At 43.6% G+C, this 21,190-nt stretch overlaps 1 protein-coding gene across 1 annotated transcript in view; it reads right to left on the reverse strand.

Moving 5' to 3' along the window:
* kat6b (K(lysine) acetyltransferase 6B) overlaps window positions 1-17,246 on the reverse strand; it is a 32,530-nt gene extending 15,284 nt beyond the window's left edge. Inside the window, exons 1-7 of the mRNA XM_012865382.3 lie at window positions 17,099-17,246; window positions 12,570-13,426; window positions 6,415-6,523; window positions 3,133-3,248; window positions 2,851-2,932; window positions 2,202-2,331; window positions 552-1,480 (exon numbers count right to left, since the gene is read on the reverse strand). Coding sequence (XP_012720836.2) covers window positions 552-1,480; window positions 2,202-2,331; window positions 2,851-2,932; window positions 3,133-3,248; window positions 6,415-6,523; window positions 12,570-13,187 — 1,984 coding nt within the window. The 5' untranslated portion in view covers window positions 13,188-13,426; window positions 17,099-17,246. The remainder of the gene's footprint in view (window positions 1-551; window positions 1,481-2,201; window positions 2,332-2,850; window positions 2,933-3,132; window positions 3,249-6,414; window positions 6,524-12,569; window positions 13,427-17,098) is intronic.
* Between the last annotated feature and the right edge of the window lie 3,944 nt (window positions 17,247-21,190).

A 21,190-nucleotide genomic window follows, 5' to 3' on the forward strand; every position in this document is an offset into this window, starting at 1 on the left:
TATTTTTTTTTTTTTTTACCAGGACTTCATTCCGGTGGACAGTAAAATGTGAGGGTGAGTGCACTTCTGGGTGTAATCATCGTGTCAACTTGGGTGGCTGAATCACTGGGTTGTGTGCGTCTAATGACAGCTGGAAGTGAGGCTGAGAAGAGACGGTGGGATGAGCGCGGTTGGACTACAGGCTCGACTATGTGGTGATCACAAGGTGCACACTACTGAGGAGGGTCAAGGACAGAGCAAGGAGCGACATGAGGGAGTTAGTGGGCCATGCACTATGACAAAAAGCCAACGGGCGAGAAGATGGAAGCCACTGAAACTTCGCAGCCAAGTCAAAACGCAACGAAACCGTGGTAATGGACTAAAACTAATTCAAATCAGGAGGAGGATTAGTAGCCTGTTAGAATATACTGAGGGTGACTTCGAAAAGAAAAATATTAGCTCTACAACTGCTAGTGTCAAGCTTAAAAAAAAAATAAAAATAAATAAAAAAGAAGAAGAAGCTTAAAGGTGAGGAGACGCAGGTCTTGGCTGGTATTTTGAGCCTTGCTTACCATGATTATTCTCAGGCTTAATTCTTCCATCTGTCAAGTCTCCCTTTTCTGGTGAGCCGGCTCCCTTCTGAGCTCTCACTCTATACTTCAGCCTGCCTAGTGTCCTGTGATTTTTAAGGAACGGGTTGCATTTGAAATGACTGACCATCTTAAAAGGGGGTCCTCTGGGTCGGCCGGCCCCAGCGGAGGCGGGGTGTAACCTATTTTTGCTAAACTCGTTCTTTCCAAGGCACTGGGACAAGTCCTGCGTATGGGGCCTGCGTCTGGGCGGTGCGTAGCACGGTAGTCTCTTTTTCCGCGACTGTCCCTGAGTCGTGTAAATGTGAGAGAGTCCATCAAAGAGTCCCTTAAGTTGGCTGCTACTGCAGAGACTACTCAGGGAGGGAACACTAGACTGGCTGGAAGAGCTCTGGGGCGAGTTCGCCGAGGTGGAGCTGCTGGACACCTGCGGGGGGGAGCTAAGTCCTGTCGACATGGAAGCGGCGGGAAGTGCAGAGGACGTCGGGGTTATCTTATGAGGGGCATCAGCGGAGAAGGCGAACGGCTCTGGGGAGCGGGACAGTTTGGCCACGCCCTTGTCTCTCGCGCTCGGCTTTACGGCTACGGCCCGCGAGCGACGGCCCACAGGGGAAGGAGTAAAGAATTTGGAAAGCCCATCAATAAGCCCTTTGGTTTTCTTGTTAACAGTGAGTGTGGCTGGGGTGGAGGTGGGCGTGAGGGAGGGAGTGGTGGTGGTGGGAGGGGAGGGGGTGAATTGGGTGGCGTTGACCGCACAACAAGGCTCTGCGACAGTCAATCTGTCTCGGGCGTCCTTCACAGATGCAGCATGACCGGATGAAGGTGTGGAACAGACGGTAATCTTTTGACCCCTACCAGGTGACCCCCTTCCTCCAAGTGCTACCATGGAGCCATCACCACTGGTTACAGACCTGCAGGGACAAGAAGAACAACGTCTTGTTTTGGAAGTGCTATTTTACGTGCCTTCTCAACAAATAAAAATATCCAAATGTTATTTTCTTCCTATCGTTTGATGCAAAAACGTAAAACTCACATATCACATAAATTCATTACACACTGAGCGATAAATGTTCTAGTATGTTCCCGTTGATGATAATGGCTTATAGTTTCCCAGAATATTTTAATAACACATGATTATTAAGAATCTTTAACTTTAAAAATGTGAACCTGCTGAAAGTATGTCTATGGATTTTACAGTCAATACTTGGGCAGGGCTCCTTTTGCATAAATTACGGCATCAATGCGGTGTGCCATCTAATGATCAAAATAAACATCCCTCTGTGTGAAATCTATATTTTAGTGTTCTGAATGTATTAATTATGAAAGTAAATGAACTACTCAATGATATTCTGATTAATTGAGATGTAACCATACTTATTCTTTACAGTGAAAAGCAAGTATTTTATTCATCTTTGTAATTCTTTTAATAGATTTTATCCTTTTTATCTGTTTTTCTTTATTATTTTAGGGGAATGTACCCAGATGACCTTGATGTACAGCACTTAATGTCCAACTTAGGGTTAGGGGATTTTAAATGAGTTTTATGAATAAATTGACACAGATTTTACCTCCAAACAGAAAGTATATCTCTGGCCAAAGGCAAAGCTATAATTTAGATGGGTGCACACTTACATTCTTTGTTTGAGCTTGTTTCTCGGCCGCCCGATCGGCTTTGCATATCGACGTTTGATCTCGTCAGCCTTCCTGTGCAGCAGCTTTCTGCTGTTCTCCTTCGGCCTGCACACTTGGCAGATCCAGGTTCCTGGAGGGCGTCCAGACACAGAAGTACCGTTTTACTTTTGGTAGGTTCATCAGCCGATGGGGACGGACCAGTACATTCATTTCAAGCGTCTCCGTTAACGCACGGCGCTGGACGAGAATCCCGCCAGCTCCCAACGACCGATCAATTACTCGGCCCAAAGAGAAAAATCCATACGAAAAACATGGGGTCAATTCTCTAACCGGTGGAATAGACTTCGTGTCAGCTTGTTGAGCTAAGCTATGAGACTTGCATGCGCTGCCTGCCAAATACCCAACTACAGTACGTGCGCCATCATTACACGTCTTGCTGTAGGGTCAGCACTGTAATCCAGAGATAGAAGATCTCCCCGGGGATGCTGGGACAATTTGATATGCATGCAAAGCCCCTAATAAGCCACTGCTGCTTCTTGGTGTGCTGAGTGACAGCCCCAAACGGTCGTCTGTGAAGCGAAGGCTTTGAATTGACAGCAAAGGGGGAGGGAGGGGAGAGCAGAGAAGGCAGACAGTGTAAACACCTCACCTTTTGGCATTCTTGAAAGCGGCGGATCGCAGCATTCCATGTGAAAGCCCCGATCGCACGAATCGCAGAAAAGCATCTCATCCTGAAAGGGAACAGCAGGCGCGTGTAAGTGACGTCCCAGCTGCGTACGTGTAACACCACTGTCATTTAGCGTCTTCAGGAGAAATAAGCCCCATTCTGCACACGGGAGGGTTTGCAAATCTTGACAAATCCTCCGAGACCTACAGTCAAGTCAACGGCGCTAAAACGGGCGCGTGTTAAAAATGAATGCGTAATACTCACGGCATTTTTCCCCTGTATCCGACAGGAGCTGCAGGTTTTGCATTCAATGCACTGCCAGCGTAATCTCTTCACGTTTGAGGTCAGCTCGGGGGAGAACTTTAGACATGACGGATGCCCTTCAGGAACGACAACAGATTTCAGTACGGCATATTTCCACCAGCGCCGGCCGAGCCAGCGAGGAACAGATATCCCTTTTCCGTCTCTTCGCACTTTAAAGTTAAACATTAACACCAAAAATCATTAAAAAAAAAAAAAAAACAATGGTGTGCCTGTGTGTCCACGCAGCTTTCTCTCTCTCTCTCTCTCCCCACCACGACTTGTGCCTAAAAACAGTATGATCAAACATCTGAGCTGCTAATTACGGATAATTTGATCTTAATGAGGCAGAAACAGCAGCAGAGCTCTTTCTAATGGAAGCCGATCCATGAAAGTCGTGTAAAAAGCTCGCCTTTCTCTCTCACGCTGCTCCCTCTCATGATTGTAAAACAGCTGTTTTACAGTGAGAGCACAATTTGTGTACAGTAAAAGCGGTTAATGAAAACCACCTCGACGCCGCTCTGTCAAATTTAAGCTATAAAATGTCACCGGGAGAACCATTTCTTGTGGCATTTAAAATAATTGTTCAAACATAAATGACTCCTTGGTTGAGGTAATTTTACGGGAACAAAGGACCACTAAAGGAAATACCAACAATCTGCTCTGAGGAGGGAAAAAGGGGCCGTAACTGGGACGTTCTACTCCAGAATCTGAACTGCAGGAAAAGTTATGTTTATTGATTTTGGACTATGACGGTCGACTGGAAGAGTTACCCCTGTGTGGCTCGCAAATTATCTGCGGGGTTCCCAATGCGTTTTGGAGAAGTGCGGGGTTAAAGATTGAATGCTGGAGAAAAGTCTTGCATCTGTAAAAGTGCATAAATCACGCCGGATGTTAAAAAAAGTTGGCCTTTATGAAATGGCAGATTGTGCATATTTGTTTTTATGTTTAAATCATGTCTTACATCTGCACTACATGAACCAATTAGCCTTTCAGCATCGGCAGAAACGGCGACTTCTTAGCTCGCGGCAAATGAGTCAATTATCCAACCGCAAGCTAACGCTGCGCTGATTATAAACAAGAACCCACCGGTCTGCTGATGCGCTGACAGTTCCCATAAAGTTGACCTCAGCAAGAGTTGTGGTCAGATGATGACGAAAAAATAGGGATATGCAGAGAGTCACTTAAGTAACCCTTTGTTAAAGTCTACTTGCACGATAACTTTGACCTAATTATGACTGACTGCACATATCTGAATAAATGCTACTCTTGACACCAGCAGAATAATACTTTTCTGCTGCCCACATGAGTATTTCACCAGCGCATCTTCGATCATTTCAATTAACGGACAAAAAAAAGAAGCCTTTTTCAGTCTTTAATAATAAACAATTATTATTAAACACAAACTGGTAAAACTGATGCAGATCCAAAATAATTACATCGTCACCTGTTTATCAAAGTATTATTTAAAGACTTCAATCCTCTGTTTAGATTCAGGGTTGTTTTTGTGTGACACGTAGAATGTTTTTAGCAAAAGCCTTAAAAGATTTGGAGGTTTCTGTAAACCTCTAACCTCAATTTAACACATGATATATTAAAAAAAACGCACTGCAGAGATTCAAAGCTCAGGTGGGAGAATCTGTCAACAGGACAACTGCTGACAGAAGTCTTTCATGCTACAAATGTGGCCTTTATGTAACGCTGGTGAAAGGAAAGTCACTGTTGGATGACCTGGCAGCGTCATGTTTAGGGACTGCTTTTCTTCAGCAGGGACAGAGAGGCTGGTAAGAGTTGAGGGGAACATGAACGGAGCTAAATGCCTCCTGGAGGAGAACCTGTCCACAAGAAAGCTGAGACAAGGTCAGGCTATCCCCTTCCAGCACCCTATCCACACAGCCGGAGCTACTATGGAACGGTTTGGCTCACAGCATAGTTATGTGTACAAATGGCCTAGTCAAAGTCCAGACCTAAATCCAACCAATGATCATACGAAGGCATAAAGATTTATGGACGCAGACACTGTCCGTCAAATCTGATCGGGCTTGAGCGTTTTCACAAAGAGGCGCAAACAAAACATTTTCTTACAGTGTAAACAAAGATCCGGTCCATGCAAATGCATTGAGAAGAAGCCCTGTACAAGGTCTGGTGATTTTGCATTATATTTCCTTCAATGATTAACTGCAGCAGGAGGATAGGTAGCTACATGTTCCTACTTTTTTTTTTTTTTTTTAGCTCTAATTGTCAGCTTCAGTCTGGCTCCACCATAACCTGTTATTATTTGTCAAATTAGCCTCCAATGCTTTTACAACCAAACCGATGAGTTATTTCTTTTTATTTGTTTCATTGCTTCACTATTTAGCATCTAACTGAGACATTTTCCTGTGTTGGTCCGTACCACAGCAGAACGGAGCGTTGCCGGGTACAGAACTTCACAGCTGGGAGGCGGATCTCGACGTGGGAGCTCAGACCGACAGAACCGGCTGTCCATGAATCTGATACCTAAACAGGCTTGTGTCGTCCAGGAGGTTTACACTACTGCAGATACAGGAGCTTTACTGAACTTTTTATGGGACTCTCGAACATCAGCGTCATAGCCTCAGCGTCAGCAGTGTTCGGCATTTCGTTTTTTCCTGTCTGACTCCCTAACAGGAGTAAAGCACTTCTGGACAGGCCTCGTCGGCTAAGGGCCTGGATGTTCTCGCTATTCTAGCACAGTTTAAAACGTCCAGCAGCGGCTCGCTGTTTTGGTCAGGTGGGCGGGGGCATGGACAGGAGGGGCTGAGTGTTTCTTTTATTCCGACGCTCTTACTGGAAGAAGTGCGCCAATTTGGGCAAATGCAAATGGGTCGGTTTAGGTCGATTTTACTGCAAATGAGCAGCTTTAAAATTACTTTCTTCCATATCGATTATATCAAAATATATTGATCACTTTGACAATCCTACTTCCCGCAGTACAGGCAGAAAAAGTTGGTTTGATCGATCACAAACAATCCAAAAAAACACATTAAATCTTGTGATCGGAACATGGGAAAAAAAATCAAAAACTTCCAGGGATGTCAATACCTCTTCAAGGCACTGTATACAGCTAAACAATATGCTGGTTCTCTTAACACCCCTATATTCTGAACACAATCCCCACCTCTAATTCCTACATCCATCACAACTCCAGCTGTTGCACTAGTTTAGCTTAACATCGATTGAGTCTTTGTAACAGAGAGCGATGGTTGTGAAAACAGGCTCGCTTACCACTGCTTCCGCAGTCTGTGCAGGACAGCAGCTCTTCCGGCCGCTTGTCCCGATTCGACTCTTTCGTCCCGAGACAGAAACTGCATATTGGGATGGGGTCGACCCGGAGCTGAGTGAAGAAGAAGAACAGAAACAATTTCAAACACATGAACGGAAAGGGGTTGTTGGCTTTTCTTTTCTTTTTTTGGGGGGTGGGGGGTGGAAATGACGCTGGTGAAATTTCAAGTTGAGTCAAAGGAGATAAAAGTAGTGTGTGGGTTTAATAAAACAGCGGTAAAAATATCATCTGAAAGCAGAAGCTCAGAGAATGGGGGGGGGGGGGGGGTAAAAAAAGAATGAAGTTCTCACAGACTAGAAATGAATAATAAATGACTTTTATCCTCAGAGATATGCCGCGTTTGAGATCCACCTCCTTTTATCCATTACATCTGAATGTGTAAGTGATCTTGGTAATCATAGTTTAAGGGCTTAATCCAATTCTTAAAGCTTGCACTCGAGTCTGAAAGGATTAACCAGCATGTAATCAAATTACCTCAATAATATAACATGCTCTCATTGTTACTGCCGTGATCCACTGTAAATGTTGCAAGTCTCAGAACAAACACTCATTTAAGGGCTTATGGCACAGTTGAGGAGAAGTGAAATATGAGCTCCAGGTTTAAGAGGATTTCTCCCCATTGATCACGCAGAATGAAGGACGGCGAAGAAGACTTAGTGTGAAAACGTCCCACAGCGGCCTGCCTAAACCTAACCGATCATAGGTTGAAATCAGGGCCAAAGATCAAACAGAAAAAGGCTCAGGCAGAGCAGCAGACAGACTACAGGGAGGAAGTTCATAATGGAAAATAACACTCTCAGGGTGTGACCATAAATAACCCACCTCATCATCAGTTTACACACTAAGGCCTCACCAACTGACTACAGCTCTGAATGGCACTCTGGGGACGCGCATAATTAGTTCCTAGTTTCTATGACGCAGATCAGCATCCTGACTGGAACCAGCTTTGCGTCTTTCAAAATCGGTGCCCCGTCTCGCTCGTGTGGAGGCGAATGTTTTACTTTGTCGTTTCGTTTGTGGCAACGCACACAAAGTTAGGGGCAATCGGAGCGCGTTCATTTGGAGCTGCGACGGCATCCAAACGGCGCCCGGGAGGGGAGGACCCAGAGGCGGTCCGGTCATTGTTCCTGTGGCTGTATCAATGTCTTGCTACAGAGAAATGAAACGGTTTCGTGCCACGATTCTCCAACCTGCCGCCGTCAATACCTGGGGAATAAGGTGCACCAGCAGTTATGGAAATAGAATAACCCCACCCACCCACCCAAATCTCCATGAGTGTTAAGCTAACATCCACACGTTTTGAACCCGTCAGTGTGAATGCCTGACAATAAAGTAGAAAATGGATATTTAATCAGCAGACTCAAAAATGCTGATTGGGATCGGGCAATAAATACCAGCGTTCATCATACTCTATTGGAATTTTTCTGTTGGTGTTTCCTAATAAAACAAAACTATTTTGGCATTATTTGTTGTGGTAGACCCTTCAACCAAGCTCAAAGGCTCTGATAAAGGCCAAACAAGGTTGTTTTACTCTAACAACACTAGGCATGTGTCGATTATACCAATGGGACACTAAAGTTTAAAACTGTTTCCATTCACCCCTCTCATTGGTGCCCACTGCCTGTCAGCTGGCTCAAAGAAAACAGCCACACCTGTACCTCACCAACAAGAGAGACAAATGTGTCTCTTTGTGAGCATTTCTGAATTTTAAAAACAGAGCATCTTGCTGTGAAAGCTAAGGAGCATCCCTTATCACTATTTTTCAAATGACACAGCTGTCAAGCTGTGAGTGGAACGTTTGGCTAGCAGCCGGCCGCAGACTTTGTGCCAGACCAGGTAGCACGGCTAATCAACAAGCTAGCATTAGCTTGCTACATTTGGTTTAATCAACAAAGAGATGAACAGTGTGGAATACTCTGTAAAAATAAGAATGTTTAACTTTAAAAGGACTCCTGTTTATTATATATGTTTGCTTAAGTCCATGTATCCATGTTAAAATGCCAATAGATGTTATAGATATCATGATTAGAACTGTAATACTCATATGTTTACTTCAACTGCAATATATTATGTATTTTTTCAACTGCAATATGAATAATTGTCGCTTTATATCTTTACATTTTGTCTAAACACAGTGAAACCATAGTATTTTAATCATCATACTATGGTCATCCTATACTGGCCCATGTCTAAACCACATAGACATGGAGGTATTTATGAAAAAAAAAAGAAATAAACATGCAGCAATTAGGCTTTTCCTGTCTGATAAAGATTTGTTGTTGTTTTTTTAAGGCCTTTTATGAGTTTGACCAATTCCTATGTTATGTCCTAAGGGCTACAAAACATGGAAGAAAAATCAAGATTAGTCACAGCCTTTTATTTGATTGAGATAGTAGTTTTGAACCCAACAAAAAATTTGTCCCTAACCTTCGTCTGATTTCTTTTTATTAACAGTTCGTCAAAGTTCACCCTCTCAGCAGATATCTTTTTCTGCCAGAAATGGAGGGAGTTCACAGTTGTGATGCGTTCAAAAAGTAGGAAATAGGCCCGTCATCAATCAGAGTCAGTAAAGAGGAAACTAACAGGTTCTAATGTTTGCCCGATTGATCATTTCATGTCTAATAGGAATGCTTGCTTAATATTTTTAATTTTAGGTTAAAAAAAATAAGCAAGCAAATTGACGATGTAGTGAAATTTACCAAAACAGAGACTCATAACAAGCTCTAAGCTATGAAGTCAAATCCAGGAAGTGGATTCATTTCCATGAGGAATTCTCTATGCTCCGATGATTAAAATCAATAGCAATTTGCAATTTATAAGAGGCTAAAATGCAAAAAAAAAAAAACTAGAAAGACAAACACAGCTGTAGTGATGCTGATGATTTTCTCGGGGATTCTAAATTAAGAACATTACAGGAAATTATGCTGCTTCAAAAGAGCAGGCTGTCCTGAGTGAGGGGGTGGGGTCCTATTAGAACAGTGCTGGTAGAGAGACAGACAGAGAGAGAGAGAGAGAGCTCAAGTGGTTGCATAACACAGCAGGGGGAAAAAAACACTCATTCCTTGTCTTTGTTCCTGCCAGAGTCTCTTCAGAATCTAATAAACTCTAAACCGAGGCTGCTCTTTTTTTAACCTCAAAGTATCTCTCGTTCACGGAGCGCGCGGCGCACATACCCGCTTTCCCTCCCGGTGCCCTAGCAGCTAAGCAGGCGGCTACGTCTCCTCCTTTGAAGTGAACGTTAGGCCCGGACCGCTGGGGTGATGTCATCAAGGGGCCGGGAGCGAGAGCTCGAGACGTTCCATGTTGCACAACAGCGGGGTCCCTTCCCTGAGGGAGCCGTCGCAGGACACGGTGCCTCCGAGGCGGCTCTCTCGGTTTCACTTTTGGCCTGACCACAGACAGCAGTCGCAGTTGTGGCTGCAGCATCAAGGTGTCGCTTCCTGATTATTCACTGCGAAACTGCCGAGGAGTGGGGTGACATCTCTGTTGCCTGATGCAAGCCCTCGCCACTTCAGCTGCACAACTTGTGCATAAGGCATGAGGCCGTGCTTAATCGCGATAAGCCTCGACACGAGATATGTCAGAAGCCTCCGCGGGCGAGCCAGATGACTCGAAAGCTGCACGACAACTGTTTTCCGTCAAAAAAAAAAAACCCGGGGATCGGCGTCCGCAAAAAAAAGAGCTGCCGTTCCCGGGACCTTTTGTCTGGTTAGGGAACGCCAGAGAGGAGAGGGCATCGGTGCTAACCTGGAAGTTTGTTTGCCAGGGCTTTTGTTTCCTTTCTCTGGCTCTGTTTGTCTGCACGGAGCCCACGGCAGCTGCGTGCAGTCAAGAGAACATTCTGGCTTCCTTACTCAACGCATTCTCGTGCCCCTGCAAATTACAAGCGAGATATCAGTTCTTTTGCAGCTCGCGAGACGAAGCCGGTCCCATCCTTTAAGGTCATTGGGATAGGGTTGCATAACCTGTGGGAAGACCACTGCAGACCGCCCTGCCACACACCGTCAGCATGACTTTCTGATTAGCCAAGCTCTCTTGTTATGGAGCGACTACTGTAGCAACACAGACTTAAAAGGAGAGACTCGAGGTGGCATTGTTTTTCGAACTCCTAGGCCTCAAAGATTGGAGCTTTAATGGTAAAATTCCCACCAAGAAAACTCTATCCAAGTAAACCCTTAACTTCTGCAACCTTGCAGAGCATTTTCAACTATCTAAACAGGTCCAACAACAAGTTCATAGTTATCTCTACGGGGAAAAAGGTAGAGTCCAGGACGTTTGAAGTGGGGTCCTGTTAAAGATGCTATTTGCGGATTTGTTTTCCAGAACCAAATGCACGCCGACGACACAATCACAGCAGGGCAATGCAGGTTAAAGGAGACGGCTGATTTGTTTTCGGTGTACATTTGACTTGACGACGTCACGCGAGGCACAACAATCGAGCTGATCGGCTGACGGTAGGAAACACCTGTGCAGTGGGAACTTGACGGAAAAACATGGAAACAACAAAGGGGGGGGGGGGTGGGGGGGACTTCAGTCCTCAAGGGCAGACGTCCTGCGAATGCTAGCCTGCAACACCTGATTCAAATCACTGAATTATCTCCTCAGCCTGTCTCCAAGTCTTGCAGCTGCCTGCTAATGATCCACTCATTTAAGTCAGCTGCGTTCAAGCGGGGACACATGTAAGACATTCCCCCCTCATCGTCCCCGGAAGCCCATTTTTTGCCCGCCCCCGTTTTACAGAGAGGTTTTGGCTAGTAGCTTTGACACCCTACCTGCTGCAGGTCCCTGCCCTGATATCTTCCTTTAGCAAATGTTCAGATGTGCTGGGCCTTTGAGGCTGAAGCTAAAGGTTAGCTAGTAGACCAAAGCGCACCTCTGCCTTCTCTAAAGACAACTGCAATCCCAAAGACGTCATAGCATTTCATAAGAGGTTACTGTCAGCGGTTAACTGGTTTTCCCCCAGCCAGGGAACCGTGCCACGTCCCCATAAAGCCACATACGACAAAAACACCGAGGCATTATCTCGGCGTGTCTTCAAACAATTAGCCTGTTACCATCAGCCTAATATATTGATGACATTGGTTGTTGATGTTTCAAAAAAATAGCAACACTCCATTCAGCACCGGCATTGCTGAAAGAGGCGGCTCAGCGTTTAGAGGAGGATTCAATCACTACCTGACTTTTAAAAGGCCGGTGTTCTGTCAGGTCATCATACCCCGTCAGACCAACATACCATAGTCTTGCGCATGCGTAAGACTGCACAAATTTGCGAACACTCGGAGAAGCCGTCAGATCGCAATACCACTCAAAAAGACCCAAAAAGTAAGTAATTAAATTACTTTTTTGTACATAACAAAAGGGATACAAGCCTGTTGAGGTAGTTTACACACAATGAATGTGCCCCCCCACTTTTCTGAGATATTTAAATGTAAAAAATATCAGCTAAATTAATTTTATATAGTTATACAGTAGAGTTGGTTTTGTACTGTGAGTTATCTCTAATAAACCAGAGAAGTTGCATTGGCATTTGGGTATTTATTTTAAACCATATGACAATAAATTTTGGCTGTATTGACTATGGGTATGTTGGTCTGACGGGGTATGCTGACCTGACAGAACACCGGCAGTGTCTAGGAACTGAATCAAAGATTGCGTTCATGGAGCTAGCGTTAAATGTCGGCCGCAATCAAACTCGGCGGGCAAAGGGACCGTGAGCTTATGGTATTCCAACGCTAATCTAAATTTGCGTTAATGTTGAAGCTCAGGGTTTTTAAAGCTGTTTTGCGTGATATTAAGGCAGATCAAGATTAAGACCGACTCAGGAGCTTTAAACATGGCCATCACGATATTATGATTGGTTGTTGGTTTCCATGTCCCCAACCTAATTCTTGAAAGAAGGACTTCTTTTCCAGCTCACATTGCGATCCACAGTAGCTGCAGGTCAGATATTAGACATTTACTTTTTTTTTTAGCAAATAACCTCACAAAAAAAAAACAGAACTATTCCTTTAAGGATACAACACTGCCTCCTTGCATCACTGCATGGTCCCTTGTCAAATAAAGATTGTTGGCTTGAGGTGAATGAGTGAGTATGTACCTGCTCGCGCTCGTGGGGGAGGAGTGTCACTGAAGACAGGACCAAGGGGGAAGCACTTGGACACCTGGGGTTCCTTCCCTCCACGCCGCCGTGGCTCAGCTTGTACCGAGGGCCGTTTTTTAACAGCCTGCCGTTGTTGACCGACCGCTTAGCGGCCAGCCGCAACCTCTGCCGGAAAGCTGGGTTGTCGACGACTTCTGAGAGGTCGTCCTGATTCCTCAGATACCGCTCAATGTTCTTGAGCGAGGAGCCATGGGTATCATCCAGACCCTCGAGGGCCCTCTTGAGTATTTTATTCCAATCGATATGCCGCAGATCAATTGAATTCCATATAGATTCCATCGACGGCAAAGGTGCATTTGCAGGCAATATTGATCCGATTCTTCCAGGGTTTCCTGGGTCCTTGTAGGAGGCGCTTCCTTTATTTGTAACCTTAAGGACGGAGCCATCGTGAACACTTAATCCCAACTGCTCAAGGACGATCTTCTTGTCCAGTCCATGCAACGTGGACACCGCATGACAAATTCGCTCCTCAGAAGGCCTCTGCTTTTGCCTCTTAATCTTCTGTATTGCTTCGAGAATCCACCCCGTGTAGAGAGGGTTTGCAAGTTTTACCATGGTTGAACAATAAGCCTCACAGAAACGTGATCCATAAAGATTCCCTCTTTCTGCAGCCGAACGCGAGGTACATCCACATCCTTAGGTAAAAGGTCAGGAAGTTAGGGCTCCAAACAGCATCCACGAGTGTGTCGTCAATCCAGGGTGAGCTTGAGGAAAAGTCGGCACGGGTAGAACTCCACTCTAGTGTAGGTCTCACGCGACCCGGAGTAGGTCTTTAGGGAAATCCAAGATCAAACCTGCAAAAGGAAAGAGAAAGACAAATGAATAATGGGACAAGGAATTCACAATTGACAATACGTGTAGATATATTATATGTACAAACTAATTATAGGCGGGTCGACTTGTCGATTTAATCAAACAGTTTGATTTTTTTTCATTTGAGATACCTGGCTTTGGCCAGCTGAGATTGGTGATTTTATTTGCTGTTATTTACCACAATGATGCTGATGGGGATGATAAAAAATCACTGCACTTCTCAACGGTCATTAGGCTAGAAATTCATCACTCCGTTTAGTCTACAGCCTACAGAAAAATATACCTTATGTTGCTCTAAAGGAAAGAGAAAAACCTTTGCCTTGTAACAGTATTTATGTCCCTAAAACGTTCTCACGCTCCAACGACAAACTTTAACAGACTTTATTAGGATGTGACAGATCAACAGAAAGTAGTGCATGATGGTTTTGGAAGGAATTTATAATACTCCCCGAAGTTCCTAAATGCACGACGTCACATGATTTTTCAATCGCCCTGCCCTAGGCACTATATAAGCTTGCCTGACTCCTCTCTTTCTCAGTTGTGTGGGAGAGGACCCATGGGAGAGCTGCTGCAGGTTGATGCTTTTCAAACGCTGCTATTTTGAACACTTTATGACTTTGGTTATCAAAGTGATTGTTTTATAGCTCTTTTCGACCTGACAGCGTTTTTGTGCAGGTGACCTTGTATTTGTGCTATTGAACATCAAGTGAACTGGTGAGTCTGAAAACCCATATTGACTTGTGACTTTGTTTTCTGGTAGCTTGATAGCATTAGCCAGACGTTAGCACATGGCTGACGCTACACATGTGCTGGAATGATTGGTAATCATCATCATGGTCTGGTAATATGACATTCCTATGTACATTAAATATGATAACCTGCTAGCATGCTAAAATTTAATATAATTGTTGGAAATGAATGCCAAAGATGTGTGACATTTTCAATGTGTTATGACTATGCTAATGTTAGCTTAGTATTAGCTTTAATTGTAAAGAATCAGTTTCTGAAACCGGATCGTTGGTCCATGCAGGCCGGGTGCCCTGACTTGAACCAATCTGATGGCGAACTACAAGTCCCGGCACGGAGCCTAAGAAAAGTTTCTGTTTCAGCCCGTTTCCTGCCATGGTCTGCTACGAGGCTATGCACCCTGTCTTTTTTTTGTTTTTGTTTCTCCTTCCGGGTTATCCAACCAACTCGAACTCTTACGCTAAGCATCTACAACCTCAACTTCAATCCGGTGGATCTGCGCTTACTGAACATTTATACCTAACCCATAAAACAAAGGAGAAGCGTGTGCTCTGTTAGCCATCAACATACTTCCACATTTGGAGAATTTAACTGATTGATTGGTTGCATTAAAGGAGGACATTTTCAGCTTATACCGGTAATTATATGAACTGCACTTTTGTATTATTATTGTGTTTTTTTCCCCCGTTTGGTACACTTACTTATAATATAATTGCACTTAAGCTTAAATTTAATTCTTGCCCTTGCCCTCCAGCAGCCAAACCTAGTGTTCTGGTTATTGTTTTCACTATCTACCGTTATTACCGCTTAATGAATTTAATACATAGTATCAATTAGATATATGCTACAATACCCTTCAATACAATTCAGCACAACAATCTGGCTTCAGAGGGTCCCTAGTTAGTGAATAAGAGTTCACCTGAATTACTTTAATCTAAAGGGTTACAGATATTTGCTAGCCCATTAGTGGGCAAAAGCAATCATGAAACCAAGGAACACACTAAAAAAGCACAATGACAAGGTTTTTGAGAAGTTCAAAGCAGGGTCAGGTTATAAAACAATACTAAAAGCTTTGAACATCTTACAGAGCACAGTTTGTTCCATCATATGAAAATGGAAATGGTATATCAGCCCTTCACAAGTGCCAGGACATTGGCTCTTCCCCTAAACTGACCTGGAGGTCAGGTAAGGAGGGGATTAATCAGAGAAGTAGCCAAGCCCCTGATGCAAACTCTGGAGCAACTGCATGGATCTAAAGCTCAGGACAGGACGGCCACTAGTGATGCACTCCACAAATCGGGCTATTTTAGATTAGGAAAGGGAAAACGGAAGCCACTGCTGAAACAAGGCCATAGAAAGAACTGTTTGCACTTTCCCACAAGCCATAGGGACACTGCCAACATGTGGTTCTCCAGACAGATGAGACCAAAGTTTTCATCTTTTTTTGGCCCATGTGGAAAAACTGTGTACTGTAAATCAAACACTGCACCTGTCCTGAAAACAACACCCCCAAGGTAGTGGCAGCATCATGCTGCAGGGATGATTTTATTCATCTGGAACTGGGAAGCTGCTGAGAGTTGATGGGGCAATGAAATGAGCAAAATGCAGAGCAGTCCTGGCAGATCACCTGTTAGAAGCTCCAAAAGACTCGGGATGAGGTTCACCTTTTAGCAGGGCCACAACCCTTAACATACAGCCAGAGCAACAATAGAATGGCTGAGATTAAAGCATATTCATGTGTTCAAATTCCCTACCGAACGTCTAGACCCAGATCTAAATGAGAATCTGTGGTAAGACTGGCAAATTGCCGTTTAACAGATGCTCTTCATCAAATCTGACTGAGCTTAAGCTATTTTGATGAATAGGGAAAATGCTCAGACTCCAGATGCATAAAGTGGCAAGAGACATCAATCTAAAGACTTGTAGCTGTAATTGAAACAACTGGATGTTCTACATAGTATTAATGTGAGTGGGTCTGAACACAAATGAATGCCACATTTTACAGATTCTTCTTTGGTAAAAAAATAAATAAAATAAAACAAGGATGAATCACTTCACGGTTATGCACTACTTTGTGTCGATCCATCACACTCAATTGTAAGAGTAAACATTAAAGTTTGTGGCGGATGCTTGTCAAAATGTGGAAATATACCAAGGGTATGAATACTTTTGCAGGGCACAGATGGCCACGAAGAGGAAGATTTTTGTTTAATATATGTCAAAAACAAGCATATCAGATCGTTTCTAAACATGAACATCAGCCATGTAGTGTCAAAAAGGCTTAAGTTAAGGAATGCAGGACTTTTTAACGACGTGCAAAAACACGAGAAACAGATGGATAAAAACAGATGCAGGCACTGTCATGGCTGCTAAAGAAATCAAAGTGACTTAATCCGTAGTCTGACACCATAATCCGCACACCGAACCAGATGTCCAATTCAAAAGAGACAGTCTCCCAAATAAAAGCAGGCGAGTTATTCGCACCATGACAGCTATCTAGAAAGTTCTCATGACCTGTGGAAAACTACTCGCTGTCTCTTCGACAGATCCATATTTTCGGTTTCAGATTCCTTCGAAAGTTTACGATGATTTCAGGCGCACGTTATTTAAAGAAAAGAAAAAAACACAATAAAATAACACTGCGTTAAGTATCTGCCTCGTAAACACGTCAAAATGGAGAAAACCGAACAACAAGCTAAAGTTTTTGAGCGTTAGCTGTCCGCGCGACACTTTCTGACAGCTCGACAAACGAGCCACCCGATCAGCGCGAGCCTTAATGACACCCGTATAATCAATGCTCACATCCTGACAGCTGCTCCGACACCATGTTTACCCCCCCGACTCCCCCCGCGGAGCCGTTCAGCCGAAGAAAGGCGAAGAAAAACAGTAATAGCTGCGTAACAAACCCCCAAGAGTCGCGCTCCGCCGAGTTGGGCTGATAAACGTCAAGTGCTGCCAGCTTTACCCCCGATGTCACCTAAACTAGCGGTCGCCATTTTGTTACAATGTTGTAGTTTACATGAATCCGACATGACGCTGATTACAATCCAATGGAGTCTCATTAAACCTCACCTAACGCTAATGCGCCCTCCCCAGCAACTTCAATATTGGCTGCGAGGGCGAGATCCGATCCCTGGTTTGATAAAGCGCACGTCAATCTTTATGTATGAGCTCACTCCGTGCGGCGCGTCACTGGCTGTGTGATCCGTCACTTCAATCCGTTAACCCGCCCTCTTAAGGTGCCGCTCGGTGATGAATCGATAGCGCTCTCCTCTAAACGCTCGTAAAAACGAGAGAGAAACGCCGAATTTTACGGCTCGAGTGGAAGTAAAAGGGTTGTTAATAAGTTACAAACGCTCGGTAACGGACGTGAACCGGGTGGGAGCGAGCGTTTAACCTCGCTCGCGGGGCGTTTAACACCGGCCCACCTTTACTCGGATTCCTCCTTGAAACAGTTGGTTACACTTGAAAGTGATTTGGATCGTTTTAGACTTTAATTGGCTGTTTGTTAAATCGATCATCTGTTTGCATAAAAACGCACCGACTTAAAGCGGAACGCGTTTACTTTATTTTAACACTTCCAGGTAGCGCTACACAGCACAAAAAAACAACAGAAAAAAACAATTAGGCAACATAAAAAAAAATATAAAAAAAATTGTACCCCAAGCTGTCGCCCCTTTATCCTTGTTCCTTCTCGTTATATTTCCTCCCATCCTCGGACATATTTAACGTTGTAAACTACATGGCGTTGAATTGAGGTTATATGTGCAAACATTCAGTTAGGACAATAAATATATAAACAAATAAAAAAAAATAAAAAGTGGAAATATTAACGTCCCGTTTGTCACCATTAACTATCAAATACCTCCCAATGAGGACAAACAGTAAAGAGCAGCGGAGGGAGACAAGAAAAGACGTTCGGCAGGGGAATACAAGTTAACACCGCTTCTTCTTCTCAATTATGTATCGCCAGGCACATATCCGTTCAGCTTCAACTCTCGACTCGCATATATTACATTTGCACCCTCTTAAAAAAATACACACGGTCTTTCTAGATGTTGCGCAAAAAAAAAAAAAAAAAAAAAAAAAAAACAACCCCAGTCGGCTCGCGAGCGGACAACAACCAATAAACAGCAAGTTTCGCGCGGAGACGAACGCGTATCCGTAGAAATAGAAAATATAAGAGCACACGGCACGGTAAATATTTGCTGGTAGTTTACCTCTTCAAGTTTTCCCCCTCTCTCTCTCTCTCTTTCCCTCTCGGGTACTCCTCTTCTTTATCACGTCGAAAGAGGGTAAAATGCGAAGCGACGTATCCGAGCGATTTCGTGGGATTTTTTTTTTTCTTTTTCTTTTTTGACGCGTTAAAAGCAAAGGCTGGAAAGCTCTCGCCGAGACATGGAGAGGACCTGATAACAACTAATTGAAAGGTTAATCTACATAGCAGCCTGTGACAAAGTGGTACCCTCCCCCTTCTTCTTCTTCTTCCTCTCCCACTGTAGACATCCCTTTACTTCAGCGCAGCGGACCGTCGCCCCTTTTCTTTAGTGCGCTCCTCACAGTGATAAAGTCAATTTTACTTTTTTTTCTCTTAATTCTCCCACTCCATCCTCACGCCAATTGATGAGCCCAGATGACCATTTTCACACTTCTAATACAGCCTGCATAACATTATTATTATTTTATCATTACCTATTAACTGAATACCCCATGGTCATTTTTTAAACTTCCATTTAATATAAATATGTAAATATGACAGGCATACTTTTGCTTTTTAAACAAGCTATTTCCTGTAACTGACATAAGGGATACTTAACGCCCTAATCAGTTAATTAACTCCACCAAGCTAAAGATATTGCAGCAGTAGTAATAATGCTAATGCATGATTACATTTTTTCAGTTTTTACATCAGTGCTCCCTTCACTCAACTCTAGCAGCAAAAGCAATACCAGAAAGCTCATTTCTCATGCAGTAATGCGGATGTAATTAGAGAGATAATTGGTTACTTCTCATCAGATAACAAACACATACACAGTACTGGATGAGGAGCCCAAATGAAAGCGTTTCTCTCCTGTAGAGATGCATTTAGTGCCTCATTTAAGCCATCCAATACACTTGTTAATAATCTTGTCATTTGGCCTTCAATGGGGTCCAAGGTTGACGCAAGGAGACCCCTAAAGGTAGGGGTGCTACACTGGCCGCTTTATTAGGCGCACTTATAGTCCCAGGTTGAACCGCCTTGATCCTTTGGGGTTCAACAAGTTGTCAGAAATGTTCCTTGGAGGTTTTGGCCCAAGCTTCTACGACAGTATCAGTAGCTATGGTTTGTCAGATGCACGTCCATGATGCGAATCCCGTGGTCTACCACATCCAAACAGTAATCTGTTTGATTGAGGCAGTAAAATCATTGTCATCTTTAAGAAACCAGTTTGCGATGATTTGAGCTGTGGGACAAGGTGCATCATCCTGCTGGAAGTAGCCATCAGAAGATGGATATATGGTGATAGATGGATGGACATGGTCAGTGACAATACTTTGGAAGGTTGTGCCACTGGTACTACAGGATCCGAAGAGTGCTTAAAAAAAATGTCCCCCACATCATTACACCATCAGCCTTGATGAAATGAATCTATGCTGTCATGTTGTTTACACCAAGTTCTGACCTTTGAATGGCACCTCTGAAATCGCGGCTCATGATACCAGGCAACTTTTTCCAATGTGTTACTGTCCATTTTTGGTGAGCCTAGGAGAACTGAAGCCTTTGTTTCTTGTTCATAGCTAACATTAGTAGCATCCCTGGTGGCCTTCCGGTGATGCAGCCCTTCTGCGTCCCGGTTTGACATGTTGTGCATTCAGAGATGGTGTTCCACATATATCTCGGTTGTAAGGAGTGAGCGTCTGAGCTACTGTTGTCTTTCTGTCATTCCAAATTGGTCTGACCACTCTCCTCCAACATCAACAAGGTATTTTCGTGCACACAACTGCCAGTCACTGAATATTTTCTTTATTTTTTTTTTGGACCATTCTCTGTAAACCTGAAAGATGGTTGTGTGTAAAAAAAAAAAAAAAAAAAAAATCCCAGTAGATCAGCTCAGACATAGTCAATCTGGCAACAACAACCAAGCAATGTCTAAAGTTGCTCACAGCAAATTGAAAAATCATGTACACCCAGTTTAAAATTCAATTTCTCCAAAAGAAACATTCAAATATCAAATGCCTCCTTTTTTTTTATTCATCTCTGGGAAAAAAAACGGATTTGTTAACAGGTAAACATTAAATATTTACAGTGTTGTAGTCATTAAAATATGTATAAACAAAAATGTGTGTTAAGACGAAAATGTTTGCCCCACTCCTCACTTTCAGCTGTGAGTTGCATGTTCAGCCCATTTCCAATCACCCTACAGCACCTCAACGAGATAAACATCTCTGCTTTGACAAAAGACTTTCTTACTTCTCAGCCAGTCATCTGTGGATTCATGTTGCATTTTATTTATTAATTTTTAAAGATGGTCTCAAATTTATTGAGCACTTTCTGATATAGGGTACAATCTGTGGTTGTTTCTATGATGGTGTCCTGTCTAGGTCCTGCTATAGCAAATGTTCCCAAATCATGACACTTCCACCTCCATACTTTGAGGTTTGTTCCTCCAATGCTGGACACCAGAAATTGAGAACACCAAACATCTCCTCTGTTCTGGTGTCCAAAAAATTCCATTTTAGATTAATCTTCCCAAGAGCGTTATTCCAGAAGTCCTGGTCATCATCTGTATTCTCGCTGGCAGACTTCACTCTGGCCTCCAGTGTTTTTCCTAGACTTTTCCTAATTGTACAGGCATGAATTTTCACATCAACAGATCCAGTGATCACATTTTAGGGATTCTGTAGACTTCTTTTAGCATCTTGCGGTCTGCTCTCGAGGTGAATTTGTTTGGACAGCCAAACATGGGCATGTTGCCCGTTCTTTTAACTGTCCTCTGCTTGTAGACTATTCTCCATAT

The sequence above is a fragment of the Fundulus heteroclitus genome, chromosome 10 (genome assembly GCF_011125445.2).
Source record: "Fundulus heteroclitus isolate FHET01 chromosome 10, MU-UCD_Fhet_4.1, whole genome shotgun sequence".
NCBI lineage: Eukaryota > Metazoa > Chordata > Actinopteri > Cyprinodontiformes > Fundulidae > Fundulus > Fundulus heteroclitus.